The sequence below is a fragment of the Cherax quadricarinatus genome, unplaced genomic scaffold (assembly GCF_038502225.1).
Source record: "Cherax quadricarinatus isolate ZL_2023a unplaced genomic scaffold, ASM3850222v1 Contig432, whole genome shotgun sequence".
NCBI lineage: Eukaryota > Metazoa > Arthropoda > Malacostraca > Decapoda > Parastacidae > Cherax > Cherax quadricarinatus.
Window position 1 is genome coordinate 3,097 of NW_027195458.1, and position 27,484 is coordinate 30,580.

Consider the following 27,484-nt stretch of genomic DNA (forward strand, 5'->3'; position numbering starts at 1 on the left):
CAGCACCTTTCAAGGCAGGTGAAATTGCCGACCTAGAAAATGTACAGAGAACTTTCACGGCGCGCATAACGGAGATAAAACACCTCAATTACTGGGAGCACTTGAGGTTTCTAAACCTGTATTCCCTGGAACGCAGGAGGGAGAGATACATGATTATATACACCTGGAAAATCCTAGAGGGACTAGTACCGAACTTGCACACGAAAATCACTCACTAGGAAAGCAAAAGACTTGGCAGACGATGCACCATCCCCCCAATGAAAAGCAGGGGTGTCACTAGCACGTTAAGAGACCATACAATAAGTGTCAGGGGCCTGAGACTGTTCAACTGCCTCCCAGCACACATAAGGGGGATTACCAACAGACCCCTGGCAGTCTTCAAGCTGGCACTGGACAAGCACCTAAAGTCAGTTCCTGATCAGCCGGGCTGTGGCTCGTACGTTGGTTTGCGTGCAGCCAGCAGCAACAGTCTGGTTGATCAGGCTCTGATCCACCAGGAGGCCTGGTCACAGACCGGGCCGCGGGGGCGTTGACCCCCGGAACTCTCTCCAGGTAAACTCCAGGCCACCCCGTGCCCCAGTTCCACCTATACCCCCGCACATCTGCGCAGGCGCAGCGGGAACCCAGTTGGTTCCATTCAAAATACAAATACATTTTGACCCAAATCAACACATTAAACACTTATTATGCACTATAGCTTCGGAAATTAAATAATTTCCACACTAATATTAGGATTATTGAGGCAACTGTAGATAATAATAATGTAGACCTAAGACCTTAACATAGGTAGTAATTGGCCAGTAATGTAGGCAAACACTAGGTTAAGTTAGCTAGGGAGAACTGGCAGCCCTAGTTTGAATGACGAGGAGTGGGTCTGGGAGGGATCAGCTCGTTCTTCTATGACCAGACATCACCTGGACAAGACGTGCCATGATCAGCAGACGGTGCCCCCCATGTGTCTTCACATATGAGACCTGGGGAAATCTGGTAGAGGCACCTCGATGTACCATAGATGACCTCCTCCGTCAGGCTCATACAGTAAGACAAGACCTCCACCTTTTTAGTTTAATTTTAGTTTAATATGTTTATTATGCACCCCATACCCATCCTGTGGGCGGTAGTCAAAAGATTACAGAGGTACATAATTGGTCCAGGGACTGGACTCCAAAGTTTTGATAGCTGAGCAAGTTACAGAGGTAATGAACTCACAATTTACAAAGGTAATGAACTCACAATTTACAAAGGTAATGAACTCACAATTTACAAAGGTAATGAACTCACAATTTACAAAGGTAATGAACTCACAATTTACAAAGGTAATGAACTCACAATTTACAAAGGTAATGAACTCCAGGTAAGTCTGGTCACAATCATGACAAGTTACAAAGGTATTTACAGATTACAGAGGTACGTAATGGGTCCAGGGACTGGGCCCCCAAAGTTTTGATAGCTGAACTAGGTACAAAGGTAATGAGCTCACAAGTTACAAAGGTAATGAATTCTGTAGAATGGTTACTTACGTTTATACTTTGGCTACAATCATGAACAAATTATAGAGTAATGAGCAATTCACACTTCCACACCCGGTCACAACTGTAATGAGTTATTGGTGCAAATATTGATTGTTGAGTCACACACACCACACACACACACACACACACACACACACACACACACACACACACACACACACACACACACACACACACACACACACACACACACACACACACACACTTTAGTTTAATATCATTATGCACCCCATACCCATCCTGTGGGCGGTAGTCAAAAGATTACAAAGGTACATAATGGGTCCAGTGACTGGACCCCAAAGTTATGACAGCTGAACTAGTTACAAAGGTAATGAACTCCAGGTAGATCTGGTCACTAATCATGGCAAGTTACAGAGGTAATGAATCAGCTTCACTCCTATACATGGTTACAGTCATGAACAAATTACAAAGTAATGAACCACTGATACGTCCACACCTGGTCACAATTGTAATGAGTTATAAATACAAATATTAAGTGGATTATACACCCACACTAGCGCGCGCGCGCACATACACACACGAGGGCGCACGCACGGACATGTGCACATGAGCGTACAAATATATGCATACACACAAGGACGCACACCCACACACACACACCCACACACACACACACACCAACACCCACACACACACACCCTCACACACACCCACACACACACCCTCACACACACCCACACACACATACACACACACACACACCCACACACACACACCCACACACGCACACACACACACACACACACACACACACACACACACACACACGCACACACACACACACACCCTCACACACACCCGCACACACACCCTCACACACACCCACACACACGCACGCACACACACACACACACACACACACACACACACACACACACACACACACACACACACACACACACACACACACACACACACACACACACACACACACATGCACACATGTGGTAATGCTTTATTTACAGCTAGCAAAGTCAGGGTATTTCTCCAGAATGGTCTGCAATATACCACTGTGGATAAAATACTTAGCCATTTCTTGAACACTTCTGAGTGAGTTGTTTCTAAATTCATTAATTTTATCACACTCCAGTACATAATGACGCAATGTGTGACAATAGTCCATCTGGCAAAGTTTACATTTCGTTTGGTCTACATCTGGTGGTGGTGATTTAACCTGCCAAAGATACTTGTAACCCAGCCGGAGCCGGGCAGTAGTGACATCCAAGAGTCTGCTTATCTTGTTGGATGCACCATAGACATGTGGCTCCTCCTGCATGATGGAATGATGATAGATGGACTGACTTGTGTCAATCTCCCTAAGTCTTAAGTCAATAAAGTTCATTTGAAGTTCTTTTCGTATTATTGTTCTCAAACTGCTAACTGACAACCCAAGATTGTAATCTACCCCCTCTTTGAAAGCACACAGCTTAGCCAATTTATCAGTTCTATCATGCATCTGAAGACCAATGTGAGATGGAATCCACAGCATGTGCACTCTGACTCCACTGTCCACAATCTTACCATATCTATGTCTGGCTTCTGACAAAAGCATGCCACAATTTATACTTAATGAGTTGAGAGCATTTATGGATGACAGAGAATCAGTTACAATTAAAGTGTCAACCTTAGATACATGGACACATTTGAGTGCAAGGAGTATGGCAAACAGTTCTGTTTGAAGGGTAGAGGCCCAGTTATTGATGCGTGCTCCAATTTCTTTATGAGAGCCATCACTCTGTGTGACAACAGCAGCACTACCAGTTGCACCAGTGGACTGGTGAACAGAACCATCGACGTAAATAATTTGTGAAAGATTGTTCTGTGTGACTAAGTTATCAATACAGCTTAAGGCATCATGTTTGGCTTCAAGACGAAGCTTTGGTTGTGATTTAAGAAGAGTTTTGGGGGGAAATGGAGGAATGGTAGTTTGGAATGGGGTAATATCCCATGGAGCAGGGAAATGTCTCTGTTGTCCAACTTGATATAGATCATGTAGCTGGTTCATGCGGAGGTCGGTTCCAGTTTTTTCGATCCATCTGGAAGGATGTTCACCAGTGCTGAGGAAAGTTTGGAGGGCTTCTGTGCATGGGTTTGAATGGGCTAGCCTAAGCATATTGACCCCAATAAGGATATTTCTTTCAGTAACACGATCTCTAATGCTTGGAATATTAAGTTCTTTCCGCATATTTAAAATTTTGGCAGTACGAGGGCATCCTAGGATGATCCTCATTGCTTCGTTTTGCAGTTTTTCCAGCCCTCCAAGCTTCCAGTCAGACACGAGTGCAAGTAGTGGCGCTGCATAATCAACCAATGATCTAATATAAGCAAGATACATCATTTTCACAATTTTAACATTAGCACCATACCTGGGATGAAAACCTGCCACAACTCTAAGTGCTCTCAGCCTTTCTTTGTATTGGCGACAAAGTCTCGTTACAACAGGTCCAAGTAGTGGAACCTCAAAGCATAGATACCTGTATCTGCTTACATATTCTAGAAGAGACCCATCATGCAACTGGATCTGACGAACTGTGCCTCTCTGCCGAGGAGGACGCCTGTTGAGTATCTTTGTTTTATCCCCTGAGATTATTAACCCCAGGTCCTGACACGAGGCTAAAACATGATTAAGAATGTTTTGGGTGTTGGAGAATCCGGTAGTGTGAATCATTATGTCATCAGCAAAACTAACCATATAATGATGGGGCTGGCTAGGCATGGCATTAAGTAAGGCATTAATCAAAATGTTGAAAAGGGTGGGACTAAGCACACCTCCCTGTGGGGTTCCTAATTCAAAATCTTTAGTTACACTTCTATGTCCCTGGAACAACACAGACGACTTTCTGTTGGACAGGTAACCTTTAATCCAGCGGAGAAGCCATCCTCCAACATCCATTCTGGCAAGTTCACTAATGATTACATGTCTGTTGGCTACATCAAAAGCGGATTTAAGGTCAAGGAACGTAGTGTATGAGCTGTCAGTGTGCAGAGTGAGAAAGGTGGTAATGCAATGATGCACACTCCTTCCATGCATGAAGCCATGCAACCGGGGTGACAAGAATTCCTTAATTCTGTGCATAAGACGATTAAGAATCATCCTTTCAAATGTTCTACACAAGCAGCTAGTAAGGGATATTGGGCGAAATGAGTTTTGTTGATTGGGCTTTGGAATGGGAATAATGAGGCTATTGGTCCATGATTTAGGGAGCTCCCCAGTGACATAACTCATGTTATATAATTCAAGTAAAGGATTACCTGGTACTCGACACAGCAATCTGAGTATGTTGTAAGTAATACCATCCTCACCAGGCGACGTGGAGTTGCCCTTAGTTAGTGCTGCATCAAGTTCATAATTAGTGAAAGGAATGTTGCAGTCATCTGCCTTGCTGAGCATAAAGCAAACAAGTCTCTCCCTTGCATCATATTTGTCCATTAATTTCTCCTGTGTGGTACTGGGAAGACTGTCATAGCTAGATGTAGCAGCCCAAGCACTGACTAACTCATTCGCCCTATGCAAGGGATGAGGGTGCGCGATCTGCCCAGTTCTGTTACCCTTAATTCTATTTATGTCCCTCCATGCCCGGCTAAGTGGGGTGTGAGCATTGAGACCATTGACAAATTGTTCCCAGTCTGTTTGCCGCAGCTCTGTCATACGCTCTCTGGCAGCAGCAAGGGCAGTTTGGAAGAGGCTCAGCATTTCAGGGGTACGATGGTTTCTATAGGCTAGGCCTAGTCTGCGAGCAGTACGTTTCAATGTTCGAAGTTTAGAATCATTGTAATAGGTATGATTTTTATAAGACTTATGATTATTATGGAAGTCATTTGGATTTAGAGTAGTAGGAGGTTTCAGAGGCGGCTCTAAGAAGTTCTGAATACTGCTCACAAGGTCATTGTTAAAAGTCTCGACAGAGGTACACTCATAGGAATTATACCAGTCAGTCACATGTGCAACAAAGTCATCATGTTGATCAGGGGAAACATTAAGACGTTTCCGTTTGAATATCCCACCAGGGAGAATAGTATTACCAATATCTAGAGAGGTTAGCCTTGGGAAATGATCAGACGCTATATCTGTTACAATGGAAGACTCACAGCTGGTAGAAGTAATGTTGAAGCCAAGACACAGATCAAGGACACCTCCATAGATATGTGTGGGTTCAAGGTCACCTACAATTTGCACATTATCATGACTGTTTAAGAGTGACAACAGTTGATTGCCATTACGATTACCAAACTGAGAGTTTCCAATGCTTTTGTGTCTTGCATTATAATCACCAATAATGAGAGTAGGTTCAGACTGAGCACAAGTTGGGAGCTCCAAGTAATTAAACTTATCAGCAGGAGCGTACAAGTTAAATATGTTGAGAGCAGAGTTCCCAATATAAATCCTAACACCATGATACTGTAGCCCCTCTGTTTTCTTATGTGCAAGAAGTTGATGGGGAAGTGATTTTTTAATATATAGAACACAAGAATTAGTAGATTTGAGGTTATATGCAACAAACGATGGCAATTTAGGGGGTTGGGATTTTTCAGGGACTCTGCACTCTTGTAGACACACAATATCAATGGATTCAGTGGTTACTTTATGATGCAGGTCAGAAAATCTTTTTCTAAGTGACGCAATATTCCAACTTAAAATGGATAGTTTATACGAGTTTGGTTCCATTATAAAAGTCCAGGGATAGTTTTCAATTTCTCAGCAAAATGAAAAAACTTACTAAATAACAAACAGACATAATCAATATCAATATCATCAGTATTATCCTTATCCATGAGTCTCCTAAGTGCACTTCCATTAGTGAGACCTCTTGGGAGTCTTTGTACACAGAGGTCACTGCGCTCTTTGTCTGTGAATGTATGGAAGGTGACACTATCCCTCGCACTCAACTCTCCGCTTTTATTACACTCATCACTATCATCACATGTATCACTTCCCTCATCATTATGACCAGTGATACATACACCATTATCAACAACCGGGTCATCTCCACACTCAGTATCTATCAATACATTACACTCATCAGGTTGACTATCATGATGGTCTTCACTGCCCTTATCATCTTCACTGTGATTGTAAACACCACTATCAGATTCATCGTTTTTGTGATTATTAACACCACTGCAATCATCAGTTTGTTCATCATCACCACACTCATTTTCATAATGGCTGACTATCTGTGGGTTGATGTACTCATTTGCAACCTCTGTAAGTTTTTCCTCGTGGTGCTCAAGTTGTTGTTTCAAACACCATTGTTGCTTCTCCAGTACTGTTATGCGCAGCTGCATGTTGTGTACCACCCCAGCAAGACTAGCGTCATCAGGAAGTATGAAGTCCCGATCAGATGAGTCAGGTGGCTGACTGACAGCTGACTCAGCCAGACAGATGGTGTCAACACCAGCAGCATTACTAGTGTTGATAGCAGACGTGATCGTGCTCTGTTGATGTACTCCCAGAGTGACTCGCTCAACCATATTGTCTGAGTTCAGGCAAGGGTCAGTATTCAGACATGAAGTATCTGGTAGGCCTATTGCCTCATCATGGGGGGTGATGGGTGAGGCGGGAGCTCTGCGGCTGGCGATGTGGGCAGCTTTCGCTCTGCAGTCAGCATGAGCAGCTGTGACTCCTGGAGTCTTACAATTGATACATTCTAATGCAACGGTCTGGTGTTTCTTGATCATATCATAGCACTGGTGAGAAGGATGGGCCTTGGCACACACTGCACACCAGTGTGACTTAGATGAGCATTTCCAAGCAATGTGACCCCAACGCTGACACTTGTAGCATCTACGGTGAGGTGCTTTGTACAAAGCTATTTTGTAACTCCTGTTAAGCGCTGCACGAGAGTAGATATATGATGGTGGAGTCCCTTGACCAATCCACTCAGCCAATATCAGATCATTTGGAAGTCGACGAGGGTTTGCAACTTGATCTGACAACAGGAATTTAGGATCCATGTACTTATTGACATTGTGGATAACAATAAGTACTTTAGGTGATCTTGGTGGGGCAGCTTGGAGTTGGATGTTAGCATATTTATGAGTAAGAAGTTTTTCTATGAATGTTGGGTCGTTAGTAACAAAAACGTAATTATCCTCATCATGACGAAAGCGAATCCGAAGGTTTTTTTCTGGGTTGTCTAATGAAGCTTCGTAAAACCATCTAAACTTGACCTCAAACTCAGTGTTAGCAGGGAAATCAAGCCTAACCGTTCTGCAATGGTTGTTGTTGCTCTCGTTGTTTCTTGCAGCAAGTCTCCTTTGAAATCCTCTTTCTTTTTTCAAAGCTTCCTTACTTCTAAAACGTACGAATTCGCCTTCACCATCATTTACTTCGTTCACATCCATAGGTCACTTTTAGTTCAGCTGCTTGAGATGGAAGAGTTAGTCTGTTACTTTTGGGTCAGTGAAACCGCCTTTATTCCATAAGAGAGAAGGGACAAGGAAGGGATATTCACCTCGCTAGACACAGGCAATATGGGTGTAGTGGCCTGCGGGTCGCAGTGCGATTTTCAAGGTCATTCACTGGGCCCACAGTCGTCTCGAGAGTTACCAACACTGTACTACTTGTTAATTACTCCAGACCCGCAGCACTTAACACATCTAGCACACGTGTCTTGGAATGACAGACAAATTTTCACTACTTAAGAACTAGTTCTCACAACACCGAAGGTACGGCCGGAACACTGTAGAACGTTCACAAAGGCATTCTGTAACTTGGCATTCACTGGCTGGCTTGGAGCGCTGTTTAGCCTGGATCAGCTAAACTCGCCCTTATCCCATATGTAGATAATGGCGACGAGTTAAGGGATACCGGTGAATAGGAAAGTCGAGGAAGGGACATTCACCTCACTAGACACACGCAGTATGGGTGTAAGTGGCATGCGGGTCTTATAGTGCCATTTTCAAGGTCACCCAGCAGGCCAGACATTCCTCACTCATTTTAAGCCTATGTAGGTATTGATGGTCGCACAATGTCCTAAGTCAGTGAAATCCACTCGTGCAAATAGTTACAACAAATCTGCAGCACTTAACACTACTAGCACAAACTTACAATGTTTATAGGTAAACCTCTGGCATGTCTCACTTAAAAAGTTAGTACTGCAATGCTCGTTAAATTGTTCTTAACTAAGCCACTGCAGGAAACACTGGTATCTTTCCGTAGGATTTCTGGCCAGTGTCTGGGGAAAATTGTGAGTGAGTTGATCTGTAGGCCTGTGTGCAGCTGGCAGTGCATGTCCAGTACGTACCAGCGTCTCTTGTCAGTCTAGAAGCTAGTGTCCTTGTCTGCATAGTTATACTAGGGGATACACACCCTCTTGGATATAGGAATTTCTGAGGTGCAGGCAGGTCACTAATATCGATTGAATATTGCAGGAATTAAGGCTCCTGGTTGCACGTGGTTTCCGAGGGGAAGTCCAAAAGGGCTAAGCTTAGGAAGGTTGAAGATCAGGATATATGCTGCAACACCAAGTAAGTTAGTCCTTTATACGTGCATGCAGGCGAGTTTCTTGCAACATCAATCATTTGTGAAAATCTGTCCTATAAGCCACTTGTGAGGCTGAGGTACCGACCTCAGAGCTCGGTGTCAACAGAGTTTGCCAGGGTAGGCTACTCACTTGGAGGCAGTCCAGACAAGTTTTCACAACCCCAATGGAAATAAATCACTTTGACTTTTGTTTGGGGGTTATCATGGGTAATCCACACATATGCTCCTATGTAAGATAATTTATATAACTGTATTTATGTGAACCTGTAACTGAATAAACTTGTTTATTGAGCATAGTAAGTTTATTTAGTTACAGGTTCACATAAATACAGTTACATAAATTATCATACATACCAGCATGTGTGGATTACTCAGGATAACCCAAAAAAAGTGAGACAAAGTGACTTATTTCCATTGGGGTCCTCGTAATAACTTATTATTTAAAGAACAAAAAGGAGATATACTAGGAATAATGGTTTATTGTCAGGCAGGGTTCAGTACGGCTCACTCCCTCATGGCCTTTAATAACCAACAACAACAACAACTGAAGTTGGTATTGTATTTTTACAACTTTTTGAAACTTTTCTTCACAAAGAATACACAAAATGCCTATTGTTCATTAAAATTTGAGATATTTTAACATTATAGCTCCATTATGTATTAAATATGAGTAAACATTCATTATCTTTATTATAAATGTTGGCGGGAAGTGTTTACATCAGCTGATCACTTCCTCTCTTTATCTTAAGTAAGTTAACACTTGCATTATTATATTATAGACTTTTAGTACTTATTATGTAGCACAAGAAGGTGTTAATGCAAGTACAGTGAGCCTCTACGTCAAAATTACACTAAATTTACTGTTTTGGGTTAAGCTGCTGTATAGTCCTTGTGGCTTAGCGCTTCTTTTTGATTATAATAATAATAATAATTTGGGTTAAGCTACTTGTCTGTTTTAATTTTAAAAAGTTTTAAATGATGAGGTATTACAAGGACGCTAATGGAAATAAATCACTTTGACTTTTTTGTGGTTATTCTGGGTAATTTGCACTATGATATTTGTACTTATGTGTATCTGTGCCTAAATAAACCTATTTAGTATCAGTGATAAATATTGGGAATCCCGTTTGTCCCAAACGTCAGGAAAATTGGTATTATTATTACTATTATTATTACTGTTATTATTATTATCATCAAAACCAAGCGCTAAACCCACTAGGGTCATACAGCACTGCAGGAAAATTGATAGGGATCAATGTAGTAAAAAAAAAATGAACGCCAGGCTAAATTATTATAATCAAAAAGAAGCGCTAAACCACAAGGGCTATACAGACGCCAGGCTAAAGTTCGTGTAGAAGACAGACACAGTGGGTACCTACTGAGGCTCACAGGACCCTGTGTCTAGCTCTTATACACTGTCATATAGATTATTCTGGCTCTTCATGGTACTCTGTCTTGTTTCCACTGGGGTTCATCAGTCTTGTCCCCCAGGATGCAACCCACGCTAGTTAACTTCACACCCAGGTACCTACTTACTGCTAGGTGAACAGGAACAGCGGGTGTAAGGAAACATATCCAATATTTCCACTCATGTCGGGGATCATATCACGGACACTCGGTGTGTGAGGCGAGAGCGTTGCCAACCAAGCCACAGAACAAATCACCCAGAACAAAATAATAATAATAATAATATTTTATTTCGACATGATACAAGTTTGTACGAAATGCCTAAGCCTTCTTTGTTATTAATATCTTATAACATGTAAACCACACAGCGTAAGCTTTACAAGGAAATAAACATTTTGACTTTTTATTTGATTTAATAGTTGAGTGTACGTGCCAAAAAAAACTTTTTATGTAGAGCATTTCGGGCAAACTTAAAACTAACTTAAAATTAATAAGGCAATAATGGTACATATGGTCATTAGATGAGTTACAGTGAATATAAGAGAAGTGAATATTATTTTAGGTCATGCTATATGGCTTTAAGAAGTCTTGTAGAGAATATGTACAATTTTGATTATTAACCTTAGGTGGACACAGTGGAGTGATTAACATCTGAAATGAATACAGATATTGAGAGTAAGTATATATTGATTATAAAGTTTTACCTATGGTCTTGATATACCTTGAGTATACCTGGAGAGGGTTTCGGGAGTCAGTGCCCCTGCGGCCCGATCTGAGACCAGGCCTCAGGGTGGCTCAGGGTCTGATCAACCAGGCTATTACTGCTGGCTGTACGCAAACTGACATACGAACCACAGCCCGGTTGGTCAGATATTGACTAGGTGCCTGTCCAGCGCCTTCTTGAAGATAGCCAGGGGTCTGTTGGTAATCCTCCTTATGTATGCTGGGAGGCAGTTGAACAGTCTTGGGCCCCTGATACTTATTGTGTTATCTCTCAGTGTACTCGTGGCACCCCTGCTTTTCATTAGTAAGTAAGTAAGCAAGCAAGTTTATTCAGGTATACACAAATACAGTTACATAGAATTATCATACATAGCAGCATATGTGTAGAGAACCTAGGATAACCCAAAAAAGTCAGACTGAGTGACTTATTTCCATTGGGGTCCTTTGGGGTCCTTTGGGGGAATGTTGCATCTCCTGCCGAGTCTTTTGCTTTCATAGGGAGTGATTTTCGTGTGTAAGTTTGGTACTAATACCTCTAGGATTTTCCAAGAGTATATTATCGTGCATCTCTCTTGCCTGCATTCCAGGGAATACAAATCAAGGGACTTAACCATTCCCAGTAATTTAGGTGCTTTATCATAGTCATGTGTCCCGTGAAAGTTCTTTGTACACTCTCCAGGTCAGCAGTTTGGCCTGTCTTGAAGGGGACAGTTCGTGTACAGCAGTATACCAGCCTAAATTAAACAAGCGATTTGAAGGGAATCATCATGGGCTTGGTGTCCCTAGTTTTGAAAGCTCTTATTATCCTTCCTATAATTTTTCTAGCAGATGAGGTAGATACAGTGGACCCTCAGTTAACGACATTAATCCGTTCTAGAGAGCTCGTCTTTAACCAATTCTGTCGTTATCCGAATTAATTTTCTCCATAAATAATGGAAATCCAATTAATCCATTCCAGACACCCAAAAGTATTAAACAAAATCATTTTTTTACATGAAATATACATTTCCCTACACAGAAAACGGTGAGACATGCAGAATAAACAATACTAAAATGACACTTACCTTTAATGAAAACTTATTAATGAGTGATGAGACAGGAGGAGGGGAGAGGATGGAGGTGTACTATTGTTTGGAAGGGGAATCCCCTTCCATACAGACTTCGGGTACCAAGTCCTTTTCTGGGGTTACTTCCCTTCTTTGTTTTTTAATGCCACTAGGACCAGCTTGAGAGTCACTGCACACCTGTGGCACTAAATATCTGTCCAGAGAACTTTGTTTTTGGCATCTCTTTAAAATTTCCCTAAATTGGGACACAACATTGTCATTGCAGATGTTGCCATCACGGCCTGCAACAGCTGTGTCAGGGTGATGTTCATCCATAAATGTTTGCAGGAAGACTGCAGCAGGTCTGTTGGCCCATACTAGGCAGGTCCTTCACAAACCATCCCACTAACAGAATCGGATTTGCCCAACCCAGTTTTCAGTGCTTCCCAAGCAATAAGCTTTGATAATTCTATTCACTCATTCACAAGTCCCACTCAGATCAAATAATGTGTGTGGGGAAGTACCCTGGCTGGTGTGTGGGGAAGTACCCTGGCTGGTATGTGGAAAAGTACCCTGGCTGGTATGTGGAAAAGTACCCTGGCTGGTATGTGGAAAAGTACCCTGGCTGGTGTGTGGGGAAGTACCCTGGCTGGTATGTGGGGAAGTACCCTGGCTGGTATGTGGGGAAGTGCCCTGGCTGGTATATGGGGAAGTACCCTGGCTGGTATGTGGGGAAGTACCCTGGCTGGTATGTGGGGAAGTACCCTGGCTGCTGTACCACCATCACTACCACCCTCTACCACCACCACTTTCATATCTTTCTACCAACTTTTTCTTGAATTCTATAGTGTTTCTCACCCCCGCCTTACGAACACATCGCGTTACGTTGAATCCACCATACGAGGCATTTGAATGCAAAAATTTTGCCTCACCTCATGATGGAGAACTTGCCTTACGTGATTCGTCCGGGTCGTGTCCCACGTGTGGCCTCGGTGCCAGAGTTTATAAGCCAGCCGGTGCGGTCGCATCTACACATGCATTCGATGCATTTCACATTATCCCAGTGTTTTTGATGCTTGTAACTGCAAAATAGGTCACTGTGGACCCGAGGAGGGCTTCTGGTGCCGTCCCTGTGGTGGAAAGCGTGAGAATTAGCATGGAATTGAAAAAAGAGATTAAGGAAATGTGTGCAAAGTGGGTTGAACTTCAAACCTTTGCGGATGGAGATCACCCTGACACAGCTGCTGCAAGCCGTGTTGGCAGCCTGTACAATGACAGTGTTGTGGCCCATTTTAGGAAAGTCTTGGGGGAGCGGGAGGTACAGAGCTCTATGGAGGGATTTGTTGTGCGACAGAGGTCCGGTGGCTCTCGGGCTGGTCCTGGTGGCATTGGGAGAGGAGGGGAGGTGGCCCCGAAAGGGGACTTGCTACCTCGGGTCCTAATGGAAGGGGATTCCTCTTCTAGACAATAACTTCCACATCTCCCCTCCTCCCATCCCATCATTCATCACCGGATCTTCGATGAAGGTAAGTATCATGTATTCTATTCTTAGTAGAGTAGTAATTGTGCATATCTTCTTCAGTTTGTATTAAAATTGATATTTCATGTGGTAATTTTTTTTTTTTTTCATTGGGGTGTCAGGAGCAGATTAGTATGATTTCCATTATTTCTTGTGGGGAGGATTAATTCGGCTAATGATGGTTTCGGCTTACGATGAGCTCTTAGGAATGGATTAATATTGTAAGGCAGGGGTCCACTGTATAAACTAAATAATATAGATCTTAATACTACTGATTGCAAAAAGGATTTAGGAGTTCTGGTAAGCAGTAATCTAAAACCAAGGCAACAGTGCATTAGTGTTTGCAATAAAGCTAACAGAATCCTTGGCTTCATATCTAGAAGTATAAATAATAGAAGTCCTCAGGTTGTTCTTCAACTCAATGTATCCTTGGTTAGGTCTCATTTGGATTGTGCTGCGCAGTTCTGGTCACCGTATTACAGAATGGATATAATGCACTAGAAAACGTACAGAGGAGGATGACAAAGATGATCCCATGTATCAGGAATCTTCCCTATGAGGATAGACTGAGGGCCCTGAATCTGCATTCTCTTGAAAGCCGTAGAATTAGGGGGGATATGATCGAGGTGTATAAATGGAAAACAGGAATAAATAAAGGGGGTTTAAATAGCGTGCTGAAAATTTCCCGCCAAGACAGGACTCGCAGCAATGGTTTCAAGTTGGAAAAATTCAGATTCAGGAAGGATATAGGAAAGCACTGGTTTGGTAATAGAGTTGCGGATGAGTGGAACAAACTGCCGAGTACAGTTATTGAGGCTAAAACATTGTGTAGCTTTAAAAATAGGTTAGATAAATACATAAGTGGGTGTGGGTGGGTGTGAGTTGGACCTGACTAGCTTGTGCTACTAGGTCTGATGCGGTGCTCCTTCCTTAAGTGGAAGTGACGTGATTAGGTGGGTCATTGGGCTAATTTGGGGGAGGGGGGACATGGACCTGCTTTGCATGGGTCAGTAGGCCTACTGCAGTGTTCCTTCTTTCTTATGTTCTCTTTACCAAAGAGTTGGCACTAGAAGCTTTCTTTGGGCCCATGGTGGTTTATTTAGCAGTTACAAGCACTAAAAACAATGGAATAATACAAAATGTATCACATGTACGTGTGGAATCATCCTTACTGGCTTGTAAACAGTGGCACACTGGCTGTACATGGAGTGGTCGGGCCGCTCGGGCCACGCGGACATGTTCGGGACGAATGGCTTTAACCGAGTTCTTTGTCGTTAACTGAGCTAATATTGTGATGCAAAAACGTATCGTTATCCGATTTTTACGTTATCCGATGACGTCGCTAACTGAGGGTCCACTGTACATTGTTGTTGTCTTTGAAGGTGAGATCCTCTGACATTATCACTCCCAGGTCCTTCACATTACTTTTTTGCTCTATTGTATAGTTAGAATTTGTTGTATACCCTGATACAGTTTTAATTTCCTCAAGTTTCCATATCTGAGTAGTAGTTGAAATTTCTTTTCATTGAACTTCATATTGTTTTGAGTGGCCAATTTGAAGATTTGGTTGATGTCCGCTTGGAGTCTTGCAGTGTCTTTGATGGAGGACATTGTCATGGCAATTTGGGTGTCATCTGCAAAGGAAGACACAGAGCTGTGGCTTACATCTCTGTCTATATCAGATATGAGGATGGGGAATAGGATGGGAGAGAGTACTGTGCCTTGTGGAACAGAGCTTTTTACCGTAGCTGCCTCAGACTTTACTCTGTTTACTATTACTCTTTGTGTTCTATTTGTTAGGAAGTTATAGATATAGAAGTTATAGGTGTTGAGCAAATGCATGTATAGTTCTTACAAATGTATTTATGATGGGCTTGGATAGGTTAAGGAGATAAGGTGTTTTTTAACTGTAGTAGTTTTAAAAATGCTAGCTGAGCCAGTGATTCTAGAGATTTCTGGCAGAAAGTTCCAGATTTTGGGCCGTTTTACGTACGAGTTTTTGAAAAGATTTAGCCTGATATGGGGAATGTCATAGAGGTTTTTGTGCCTAGTGTTGTGCCTATGAATCCTATTGCAACTGTCAAGAAAGCATTTCAGGTCAGGATTTATATTAGAACTGATTGTTCTGTAAATGTAGGTTGCACAATAGTATGAGTGAATGTTTTGTATAGTGATTAGGTTTAGGTCTTGAAGAGTGGGGCGGGGGGAAATGTTGTCTAGCAGTGAATTGTGTAATCATTCACACTGTGGCTTTTTGTTGTGTTCTTATTGGTTTTAGGTGATTTGTCACTGTGGAACTCCAGGCAGAAATAGCATAGGTGAGGTAGGTGTAGATCAGTGAATAGTTTAGTGTAAGTAGTGCTGTTTGTGGTACATAATAATGTATCTTTGAGAGGATGCCAACTGTTTCAGAAACTTTTTTTTTTGTTATGTGTTGTATATGAGTGTTGAATTTCAGGTTGCTATCAAGGTGCAGACCCAGGAATTTTCCCTCATTATGTTTAGCAATAAGGATGTTGTTAAGCATAATGTTTAGTTGAACCTCACTCTATTCCTAAGCATAATGTAAAAGGTTTTGTCTGTATTAAGTGTAAGTTTATTGACAGTCAACCAGGTTGCTGTTTTTACAAGTTCTTCATTAACAATAGTGTTGAGTGAGGCTAGATTCAGGTGGGAGATGACAAAAGTCATGTTGTCAGCAATGAGAATAGGCATAAGTTGTTGTGATACACTTGGAAGATCAGTGAGATTCATCCTGGACCTGAATCCAAGAGAGCATGTAGGTCAGGATGAATTATGACAACTGGATATGTTGAATGCTGGTGACAGAATAAAGCAACTGAAGATAAATTACGTTTTTAAAATTGCGCAAAAGCAGTGTGCATAATATCTTGCTGCCAAGTTTGTCAAGGTTGGGAACCAAAACCAGTATGGTACTAGGGAAAGTGAACACAATTTTGTAGTTCTCACAGATGGTCAGGCTTCAAACCCCTTTTATTGTACAGCAGTAAAGGAGTGGAACAGATTGCCTGCACATGTCAAAGCCTGTCCTAATATGAGCCAGTTCAGGAAGAAGTACATTGTGTATGAAGCTACAGAAAGGGAGGATAGTGATTTCTTTTATAGCTAACACTCATTGTAAGCTGATTCTCTTTTTAATGTTTAATGTAGATATGTAACTCAGTTTACCTTATTCCTATTGTATCTCCTTTAATTGTAATTATTTTCACACAGTTGAGTCACTTAGCTGTTTTAACTTTTAAGGTTATAATCCTGATTGAGTCATACTGTAACTTACTGCTAGGCTTTAAATAATAAGATATTACAAGGGCCCCAATGGAAATGAGTCATTTTGGTTTTTTGGGGGGGTTATTCTAAGTAATTTTCACATATGTTAATCCTTTTAGCCCTGAATTGTAAAAGGCATATTGGTTCATTCTCATTTGTTGATATGTTGTGTGAGGCAGAGAGCTGCCAAAGTTACCAGATTCACAATCAAGTAGGTTTTTAGAAGGTAGTGAAGGTCCCACCAGTTTTCTATGGCTTCCAACTGTTACCAGTACATTGCTATGGTTATAGAAAAAAAGCTGGGAACCTGAAAGTCCATCAGAGCTAGAAGGGTTAAACTATTTATGATAATTGTAATTATGTGTATTTACACTTTAATAGACTTACAGGTTCAGTCCTCCCCCATGAATGTAATAATAATTTTGTATCTTATATATAATTTACAAGCAATGTATTTTTTACAATGTGGTTATAATTATAACTTTAATTATTAAAGGAGTGACTCGGTAAGCTGGCGAGAGGCCTCAGTCTGATGACCAAAAGTTCCAATGGTGGATCATCGTACAAATAAGACCCACGTCAGGAAACACTTGACCTGGCTCCCGATGACTCTTACCTAGCCTAACCTAATGTATGCTTGAAACTATTGCATATGTCATATAATGCATAATTATAATGGTGGAACTATAGGTAGAGGCAACCCAAATAAGGTTAACACAGGGGCCTTGATAGTCTGATGTGTTTAGAGAAGCCGTAGATGCAGAATAACGTAGAGAAGTTTAAACAAACAAACCACAAATACTTATTTCAAAATTACTGTACAAAATAAACAGCAGTCTGAAAGCCAGTGGGATGTACAGCATCAGTGCCCCTGCGGCCTGGTCCCAGACCAGGCCTTCTGGTGGAGCAAGGCTTGATCAGTCAGGCTGGTATTGCTAGCTACACACAGTCCAACATACAAACCACAGGGTTAATCAAGAACTGACTAGAGGAACTTAAGCTCACTCTTGAAGACAGCCACTTATTCATGTTGCTTATGTCACATAGGAATTTTGCATTGTGTATTTTCACAGTTCTGGCAAAACAGCTACTGAATGAATGATGGTGAATGTGTCTCCTTTTTTGCATTACCCTACTTTGGTAGAAGATGATCTCTGTGTTCAGAAATAATTTCACATGCTACTGAATCACTTTTATGCACTTATATTCTATAAGCTGTTGCTAATCTATAATAAATTTGAACGTTAAAAATATCACTCATATTTTTTTTGTTTTTCAGAAAATTTATTTAATATGGCAGAACGACCTGAAGACCTGAATCTGCCAAATGCAGTAATTACACGCATTATTAAAGATACACTGCCTGAAGGTGTGGCAGTGGCTAAGGAGGCTCGAAGTGCTATTGCTAAGGCTGCTTCAGTATTTGTTCTTTACACCACTTCTACAGCCAACAGCTTAGCTCAGAAGAACAAAAAGAAGACAGTCAGTGCACAGGATGTTTTTACTGCCATGAAAGAGATGGAATTTGAAAAATTTATTGAACCATTGCAAGAAAGCTTAGAAGGTAGGATTGTAATGTTGGAGTTACAGTAGAAAGTGGAGTTTATGCCATATGTTCACTTTGGTGTGTCTTCATTTTATTAGATCCTGCATACTGTACCTGTAATGTCTTATCCTGAGAAATCATCATCATGATGTATTTCTTTGTTTGTAATGTTTGTCATTTTTTTGTGTCTTGAATTTTCAAATTTTTTCCCTGCTAAACAATAAGCAATGGTTTTGCCTCATAGCACCATCTTAAATAGGTTAAGCATTGCTGTTATGTTACACACAGATAATGGAAATAAAAAGCTTTTTCATAACATAGTAGAACATCAAAAGTTACATTCAATTTGGAGCAGAAGCATTCTGAACTTTGGATCCATTCTATGGAAATGAACATTAAACTCCTAAGGGGAAATTTTCTTGGTGAAATATACAAGACAAAATCTTAGTGCTGTTCAAATAATTTATAGTGGAATATATGCTCATCAATGCTGTTTGTTGCTTTCCTCTTGTAAAAAGTCTGGAAAGGGGTATGGGTACCATGGATATGGAGTTGTTTTATTCATCAACCGTGTCATGTCAAGAGTAGGAGCATTATACAAGAAAGTTGAATGAAGACTCATGACATACAGGACTAGTACAAGTGCCTATATCCAGGTCATCATAGGACTCATCACACACACACACATGTGTGTGTGTGTGTGTGTGTGTGTGTACTCAACTAGTTGTGGTTGCAGGGGTCAGTTCATAGTTCCTGGCCCTGCCTCTTCACTGGTCTCTACTAGGTCCCCTGTCTCTCTGCTCCATGAGCTTTATCATACCTCTTCTTAAGGCTATGTGTGGTACCTGCCTCCACTACTTCACTTCGCAGACTATTCCACTTCTTGACAAATCTGTGGTTGAAGAAATACTTCCTAACATCCCTGTGACTGATCTGAGTCTTCAACTTCCAATTATAACCCCTTGTTGCTGTGTCTCATCTCTAGAACATCCTGTCTTTGTCCACCTTCTCGATTCCTCACAGTATTTTTTATGTCATTATTGTGTCTTCCCTGTCCCTCCTGTCCTCCAGTGTCATCAGGTCGAGTTCTCTTAACCTCTCCTCATGGGACATCCCCCTTAGCTCCAGGAGCAGTCTCTAGTTTCCTGATGTGCTTGGCCAGGTGAGCTGCATACTCCAATATATATGCAAGGGTGTGAACATACAACAGGCATGCGTAAGCATGTTAGATAGGAATGGAAACAGATGTTGGAGTGTAAGCAAGGTAATATTTTGGAAGGAGATTCAAGGACACCGGTTAGCTGGATTTGAGTCCAGTAGGTGGGAGGTACAGTGCCTGAAGTCTAAAGGAGGAGTTGGGATATTTGCTGTTTAGAGGGACTTCTGGACTGTTGTATCTGTAGACTCTGGTAAGACAGTGATAGTATGAATGATGGTGAAATTTTTTTTTATTTTTAGTCATCTTTCCTGAGTGGGAGATGATCAGCACTTTAAAAATATATATATGATGATGAAAGTATTTTCTTTTTGGGATTTTCTTTCTTTTTTTGGGTCACCCTGCCTCGGTGGGAGATGGCCGACTTGTTAAAAAATAAATAAATATATATATATAAATATATATAAATATATATATATATATATATATATATATATATATATATATATATATATATATATATATATATATATATATATATATATATATATATATATATAGTAGGTTGGTAGACAGCAACCACCCAGGGAGGTACTACCGTCCTGCCAAGTGAGTGTAAAACGAAGCCTGTGATTGTTTTACATGATGGTAGGATTGCTGATGTCTTTTGTCTGTCTCATAAATATGCAAGATTACAGGCATGTCTTGCTACTTCTACTTACACTTAGGTCACACTACACATACATGTACACATTTATTTATACACACTCATCTGAGTTTTCTTTGATTTTATCTTAATAGTTCTTGGTCTTATTAATTTTCCTTTTATATCCATGGGGAAGTGGAATAAGAATCTTTCCTCCGTAAGCCATGCGTGTTGTAAAAGTCAACTAAAATGCCGGGAACAATGGGCTAGTAACCCCTTTTCCTGTAAAGATTACTAAAAAGAATAAGAAGAAGAAAATTGTCAAAGTGGGAAGTCTGAATGTGCGTGGATGTTGTGCAGATGATAAGAAAGAGATGATTGTGGATGTTATAAATGAGAAGAAGCTGGATGTCCTGGCTTTAAGTGAAACAAAGCTGAAGGGGGTGGGAGAGTTTCAGTGGAGAGGAATAAATGGGATTAGGTCAGGGGTTTCAAATAGAGTTAGAGCTAAAGAAGGAGTAGCAATAATGTTGAAGGATAAGCTATGGCAGGAAAAGAGGGACTATAAATGTATTAATTCAAGGATTATGTGGAGTAAAATAAAGATTGGATGTGAAAAGTGGGTTATAATAAGCGTGTATGCACCTGGAGAAGAGAGAAGTGTAGAGGAGAGAGAGAGATTTTGGGAAATGTTGAGTGAATGCGTGGGGAGTTTTGAATCAAGTGTGAGAGTAATGGTGGTTGGGGATTTTAATGCTAAAGTGGGTAAAAATGTTATGGAGGGAGTAGTAGGTAAATTTGGGGTGCCAGGGGTAAATGTAAATGGGGAGCCTTTAATTGAGCTATGTGTAGAAAGAAATTTGGTAATAAGTAATACATATTTTATGAAAAAGAGGATAAATAAATATACAAGGTATGATGTAGCACGTAATGAAAGTAGTTTATTAGATTATGTATTGGTGGATAAAAGGTTGATGGGTAGGCTCCAGGATGTACATGTTTATAGAGGGGCAACTGATATATCGGATCATTATTTAGTTGTAGCTACAGTTAGAGTAAGAGGTAGATGGGAAAAGAGGAAGGTGGCAACAACAAGTAAGAGGGAAGTGAAAGTGTATAAACTAAGGGAGGAGGAAGTTCGGGTGAGATATAGGCGACTATTGGCAGAAAGGTGGGCTAGTGCAAAGATGAGTAGTGGGGGGGTTGAAGAGGGTTGGAATAGTTTTAAAAATGCAGTATTAGAATGTGGGGCAGAAGTTTGTGGTTATAGGAGGGTGGGGGCAGGAGGAAAGAGGAGTGATTGGTGGAATGATGAAGTAAAGGGTGTGATAAAAGAGAAAAAGGTAGCTTATGAGAGGTTTTTACAAAGCAGAAGTGTTATAAGAAGAGCAGAGTATATGGAGAGTAAAAGAAAGGTAAAGAGAGTGGTGAGAGAGTGCAAAAGGAGAGCAGATGATAGAGTGGGAGAGGCACTGTCAAGAAATTTTAATGAAAATAAGAAAAAATTTTGGAGTGAGTTAAACAAGTTAAGAAAGCCTAGGGAAAATATGGATTTGTCAGTTAAAAACAGAGTAGGGGAGTTAGTAGATGGGGAGATGGAGGTATTGGGTAGATGGCGAGAATATTTTGAGGAACTTTTAAATGTTAAGGAAGAAACAGAGGCAGTAATTTCATGCACTGGTCAGGGAGGTATACCATCTTTTAGGAGTGAAGAAGAGCAGAATGTAAGTGTGGGGGAGGTACGTGAGGCATTACGTAAAATGAAAGGGGGTAAAGCAGCTGGAACTGATGGGATCATGACAGAAATGTTAAAAGCAGGGGGGGATATAGTGTTGGAGTGGTTGGTACTTTTGTTTAATAAATGTATGAAAGAGGGGAAGGTACCTAGGGATTGGCAGAGAGCATGTATAGTCCCTTTATATAAAGGGAAAGGGGACAAAAGAGACTGTAAAAATTATAGAGGAATAAGCTTACTGAGTATACCAGGAAAAGTGTACGGTAGGGTTATAATTGAAAGAATTAGAGGTAAGACAGAATGTAGGATTGCGGATGAGCAAGGAGGTTTTAGAGTGGGTAGGGGATGTGTAGATCAGGTGTTTACATTGAAGCATATATGTGAACAGTATTTAGATAAAGATAGGGAAGTTTTTATTGCATTTATGGATTTAGAAAAGGCATATGATAGAGTGGATAGAGGAGCAATGTGGCAGATGTTGCAAGTATATGGAATAGGTGGTAAGTTATTAAATGCTGTAAAGAGTTTTTATGAGGATAGTGAGGCTCAGGTTAGGGTGTGTAGAAGAGAGGGAGACTACTTCCCGGTAAAAGTAGGTCTTAGACAGGGATGTGTAATGTCACCATGGTTGTTTAATATATTTATAGATGGGGTTGTAAAGGAAGTAAATGCTAGGGTGTTTGGGAGAGGGGTGGGATTAAATTATGGGGAATCAAATTCAAAATGGGAATTGACACAGTTACTTTTTGCTGATGATACTGTGCTTATGGGAGATTCTAAAGAAAAATTGCAAAGGTTAGTGGATGAGTTTGGGAATGTGTGTAAAGGTAGAAAGTTGAAAGTGAACATTAGAAAAGAGTAAGGTGATGAGGGTGTCAAATGATTTAGATAAAGAAAAATTGGATATCAAATTGGGGAGGAGGAGTATGGAAGAAGTGAATGTTTTCAGATACTTGGGAGTTGACGTGTCGGCGGATGGATTTATGAAGGATGAGGTTAATCATAGAATTGATGAGGGAAAAAAGGTGAGTGGTGCGTTGAGGTATATGTGGAGTCAAAAAACGTTATCTATGGAGGCAAAGAAGGGAATGTATGAAAGTATAGTAGTACCAACACTCTTATATGGGTGTGAAGCTTGGGTGGTAAATGCAGCAGCGAGGAGACGGTTGGAGGCAGCGGAGATGTCCTGTTTAAGGGCAATGTGTGGTGTAAATATTATGCAGAAAATTCGGAGTGTGGAAATTAGGAGAAGGTGTGGAGTTAATAAAAGTATTAGTCAGAGGGCAGAAGAGGGGTTGTTGAGGTGGTTTGGTCATTTAGAGAGAATGGATCACAGTAGAATGACATGGAAAGCATATAAATCTATAGGGGAAGGAAGGCGGGGTAGGGGTCGTCCTCGAAAGGGTTGGAGAGAGGGGGTAAAGGAGGTTTTGTGGGTAAGGGGCTTGGACTTCCAGCAAGCGTGCGTGAGCGTGTTAGATAGGAGTGAATGGAGACGAATGGTACTTGGGACCTGACGATCTGTTGGAGTGTGAGCAGGGTAATATTTAGTGAAGGGATTCAGGGAAACCGGTTATTTTCATATAGTCGGACTTGAGTCCTGGAAATGGGAAGTACAATGCCTGCACTTTAAAGGAGGGGTTTGGGATATTGGCAGTTTGGAGGGATATGTTGTGTATCTTTATATGTTTATGCTTCTAGACTGTTGTATTCTGAGCACCTCTGCAAAAACAGTGATAATGTGCGAGTGTGGTGAAAGTGTTGAATGATGATGAAAGTATTTTCTTTTTGGGGATTTTCTTTCTTTTTTGGGTCACCCTGCCTCGGTGGGAGACGGCCGACTTGTTGAAAAAAAAAAAAAATAAATAAATATATATATATATATATATATATATATATATAAATATATATATATATGTATATGATTATATATATGTATATATATATGTATATATATATATATAAATATATATATATATATACATATATATATATATATATACATATATATATACAGTGGACCCCCAGTTAACAAACTTTTTTCATTCCAGTAGTATGTTCAGGTGCCAGTACTGACCGAATTTTTTCCCATAAGGAATATTGTGAAGTAGATTAGTCCATTTCAGACCCCAAACATACACGTACCAACGCACTTACATAAATACACTTACATAATTGGTCGCATTTGGAGGTGATCGTTAAGCGGGGGTCCACTGTATATACATATATATATATATACACATATATATATACATATATATATACATATATATATACATATATATATACATATATATATACAGTGGACCCTCAACCAGCGATGGCATCAATTAACGATAAATCTGACTAGCGATTCATTTAAACGCAAAAATTTTGCCTCGACTAGCTCTTAAAAACCCGACCAGCGCGATTCGTTCCGTACCATACGCGTCCACTTTGGCCTGAGCGCGCCTCACTTGTCCCTTTGGTGCCAGTGTTTACAAGCCAGCCAGCCACTGCGGTCGCTTCCAAACATACAACTGGAACATTTCATATTATCACAGCCTTTTTAGTGATTGCACCTGCAAAATAAGTCACCATGGGCCCCAAGAAAGCTTCTAGTGCCAACCCTACAGCAAAAAGGGTGAGAATTACTATGGAGATGAAGAAAGAGATCATTGATAAATATGAAAGTGGAGTGCGTATCTCTGAGCTGGTCAGGTTGTATAATAAACCCCAATCAACCATCGCTACTATTGTGGCCAAGAAAACGGCAATCAAGGAAGCTGTTCTTGCCAAAGATGCAACTATGTTTTCGAAACTGAGATCGCAAGTACTCGAAGATGTTGAGAGACTGTTATTGGTGTGGATAAACGAGAAACAGATAGCAGGAGACAGCATCTCTCAAGTGATCATATGTGAAAAGGCTAGGAAGTTGCATGACGATTTAATTAAAAAAATGCCAGCAACTAGTGATGTGAGAGAATTTAAGGCCAGCAAAGGTTGGTTTCAGAGATTTAAGAAGCGTAGTGGCATTCATAGTGTGATAAGGCATGGTGAGGCTGCCAGTTTGGACCACAGATCGGCTGAAAAATATGTGCAGGACTTCAAGGAGTACATAGACAGTGAAGGACTGAAACCTGAACAAGTGTTTAATTGTGACGAAACAGGCCTGTTTTGGAAGAAAATGCCAAGCAGGACGTACATTACTCAGGAGGAAAAGGCACTCCCAGGACATAAGCCTATGAAAGACAGGCTTACTTTGTTGATGTGTGCCAATGCTAGTGGTGATTGCAAAGTGAAGCCTTTATTGGTGTATCACTCTGAAACCCCCAGAGTGTTCAGGAAAAACAATGTCCTCAAGGCTAATTTGAGTGTGCTGTGGAGGGCAAACAGTAAGGCATGGGTCACTAGGGACTTTTTCTATGACTGGTTACACCATGCATTTGCCCCCGATGTGAAAAATTACCTAATTGCAAAGAAATTAGACCTTAAGTGCCTCCTGGTATTAGACAATGCCCCTGGTCATCCTACAGATGTGGCAGAGCGACTTTCTAGGGACATGAGCTTCATTAAGGTGAAGTTTTTGCCTCCTAATACCACTCCTCTCCTGCAGCCCATGGACCAGCAGGTTATTTCCAACTTCAAGAAACTGTACACAAAAGCTATGTTTGAAAGGTGCTTTGTAGTGACCTCAGAAACTCAACTGACTCTAAGAGAGTTTTGCAAAGATCATTTTACCATCCTCAATTGTGTAAACATTGTAGGTAAGGCTTGGGAGGAAGTGACTAAGAGGACATTGAACTCTGCTTGGAAAAAACTGTGGCCAGAATGTGTAGACAAAAGGGATTTTGAAGGGTTTGAGGCTAACCCTGAGAATCCTATGCCAGTTGAGGAATCCATTGTGGCATTGGGGAAGTCCTTGGGGTTGGAGGTTAGTGGGGAGGATGTGGAAGAGTTGGTGGTGGAGGACAGTGAAGAACTAACCACTGATGAGCTGCTAGATCATCTTGAACAGCAAGAGGGCAGACCTGAGGAAACTGCTTCAGAGGAGGGGAGAGAGAAATTGAAGAAGTTGCCTACTTCTAAGATTAAGGAAATCTGTGCAATGTGGCTTAAAGTGCAAAGCTTTATGGATGATAATCACCCTGACACAGCTACTGCAAGCCGTGTTGGCAACCTGTACACTGACAATGTTGTGAACCACTTTAGGAAAGTCATAAAGGAACGAGAGGTACAGGCCTCTATGGACAGATATGTTGTGCGACAGAAGTCCAGTGACTCTCAAGCTGGTCCTAGTGGCATTAAAAGAACAAGGGAAGTAACCCCAGAAAAAGACTTGCTGCCTCAAGTGCTAATGGAAGGGGATTCCCCTTCTAAACAGTAAGAAGATAATGCTCTCCCCTCCTCCCATCCCATCAATCATCACCAGATCTTCAATAAAGGTAAGTGTCATGTAACTGTGCATGTAATCTTCAGTTTGTGTGTATTAAAATTAATATTTCATGTGGTAAAATTTTTTTTTTCAATACTTTTGGGTGTCTTGCACGGATTAATTTGATTTCCATTATTTCTTATGGGGAAAATTAACTTGACTAACGATTATTTTGACTAACGATGAGCTCTCAGGAACGGATTAATATCGCTGGTTGAGGGTCCACTGTATATATATACAGTGGACCCCCGCATAACGATCACCTCCGAATGCGACCAATTATGTAAGTGTATTTATGTAAGTGCGTTTGTACGTGTATGTTTGGGGGTCTGAAATGGACTAATCTACTTCACAATATTCCTTATGGGAACAAATTCGGTCAGTACTGGCACCTGAACATACTTCTGGAGTGAAAAAATATCGTTAACCGGGGGTCCACTGTATATATATATATATATATATATATATATATATATATATATATATATATATATATGTATGTATGTATGTATGTATGTATGTATGTATGTATGTATGTATATATGATAGGGAAGCTGTGATTTCCTGTATAGGGCAAGGAGGAATAACATCTTGTAGGAGTGAGGAAGAGCCAGTTGTGAGTGTGGGGGAAGTTCGTGAGGCAGTAGGTAAAATGAAAGGGGGTAAGGCAGCCGGGATTGATGGGATAAAGATAGAAATGTTAAAAGCAGGTGGGGATATAGTTTTGGAGTGGTTGGTGCAATTATTTAATAAATGTATGGAAGAGGGTAAGGTACCTAGGGATTGGCAGAGAGCATGCATAGTTCCTTTGTATAAAGGCAAAGGGGACAAAAGAGAGTGCAAAAATTATAGGGGGATAAGTCTGTTGAGTATACCTGGTAAAGTGTATGGTAGAGTTATTATTGAAAGAATTAAGAGTAAGACGGAGAATAGGATAGCAGTTGAACAAGGAGGCTTTAGGAAAG

At 40.9% G+C, this 27,484-nt stretch overlaps 1 protein-coding gene across 4 annotated transcripts in view; it reads left to right on the forward strand.

The window, feature by feature from the left end:
• Positions 1 to 9,492: 9,492 nt before the first annotated feature.
• The window catches only part of Chrac-14 (DNA polymerase epsilon subunit 3 Chrac-14), a 31,218-nt gene continuing 13,226 nt past the window's right edge, over positions 9,493 to 27,484 (forward strand). Inside the window, exons 1-2 of one of the 4 annotated variants that reach the window (XM_053801405.2) lie at positions 9,493 to 9,592; positions 18,302 to 18,586. In XM_053801405.2, coding sequence (XP_053657380.1) covers positions 18,316 to 18,586 — 271 coding nt within the window. In that variant the 5' untranslated portion in view covers positions 9,493 to 9,592; positions 18,302 to 18,315. Of the gene's footprint in view, positions 9,593 to 9,636; positions 9,788 to 17,527; positions 17,654 to 18,301; positions 18,587 to 27,484 lie in introns of those variants that run through there. The other 3 variants (XM_053801403.2, XM_053801404.2, XM_053801406.2) reach the window with 3 other exon arrangements.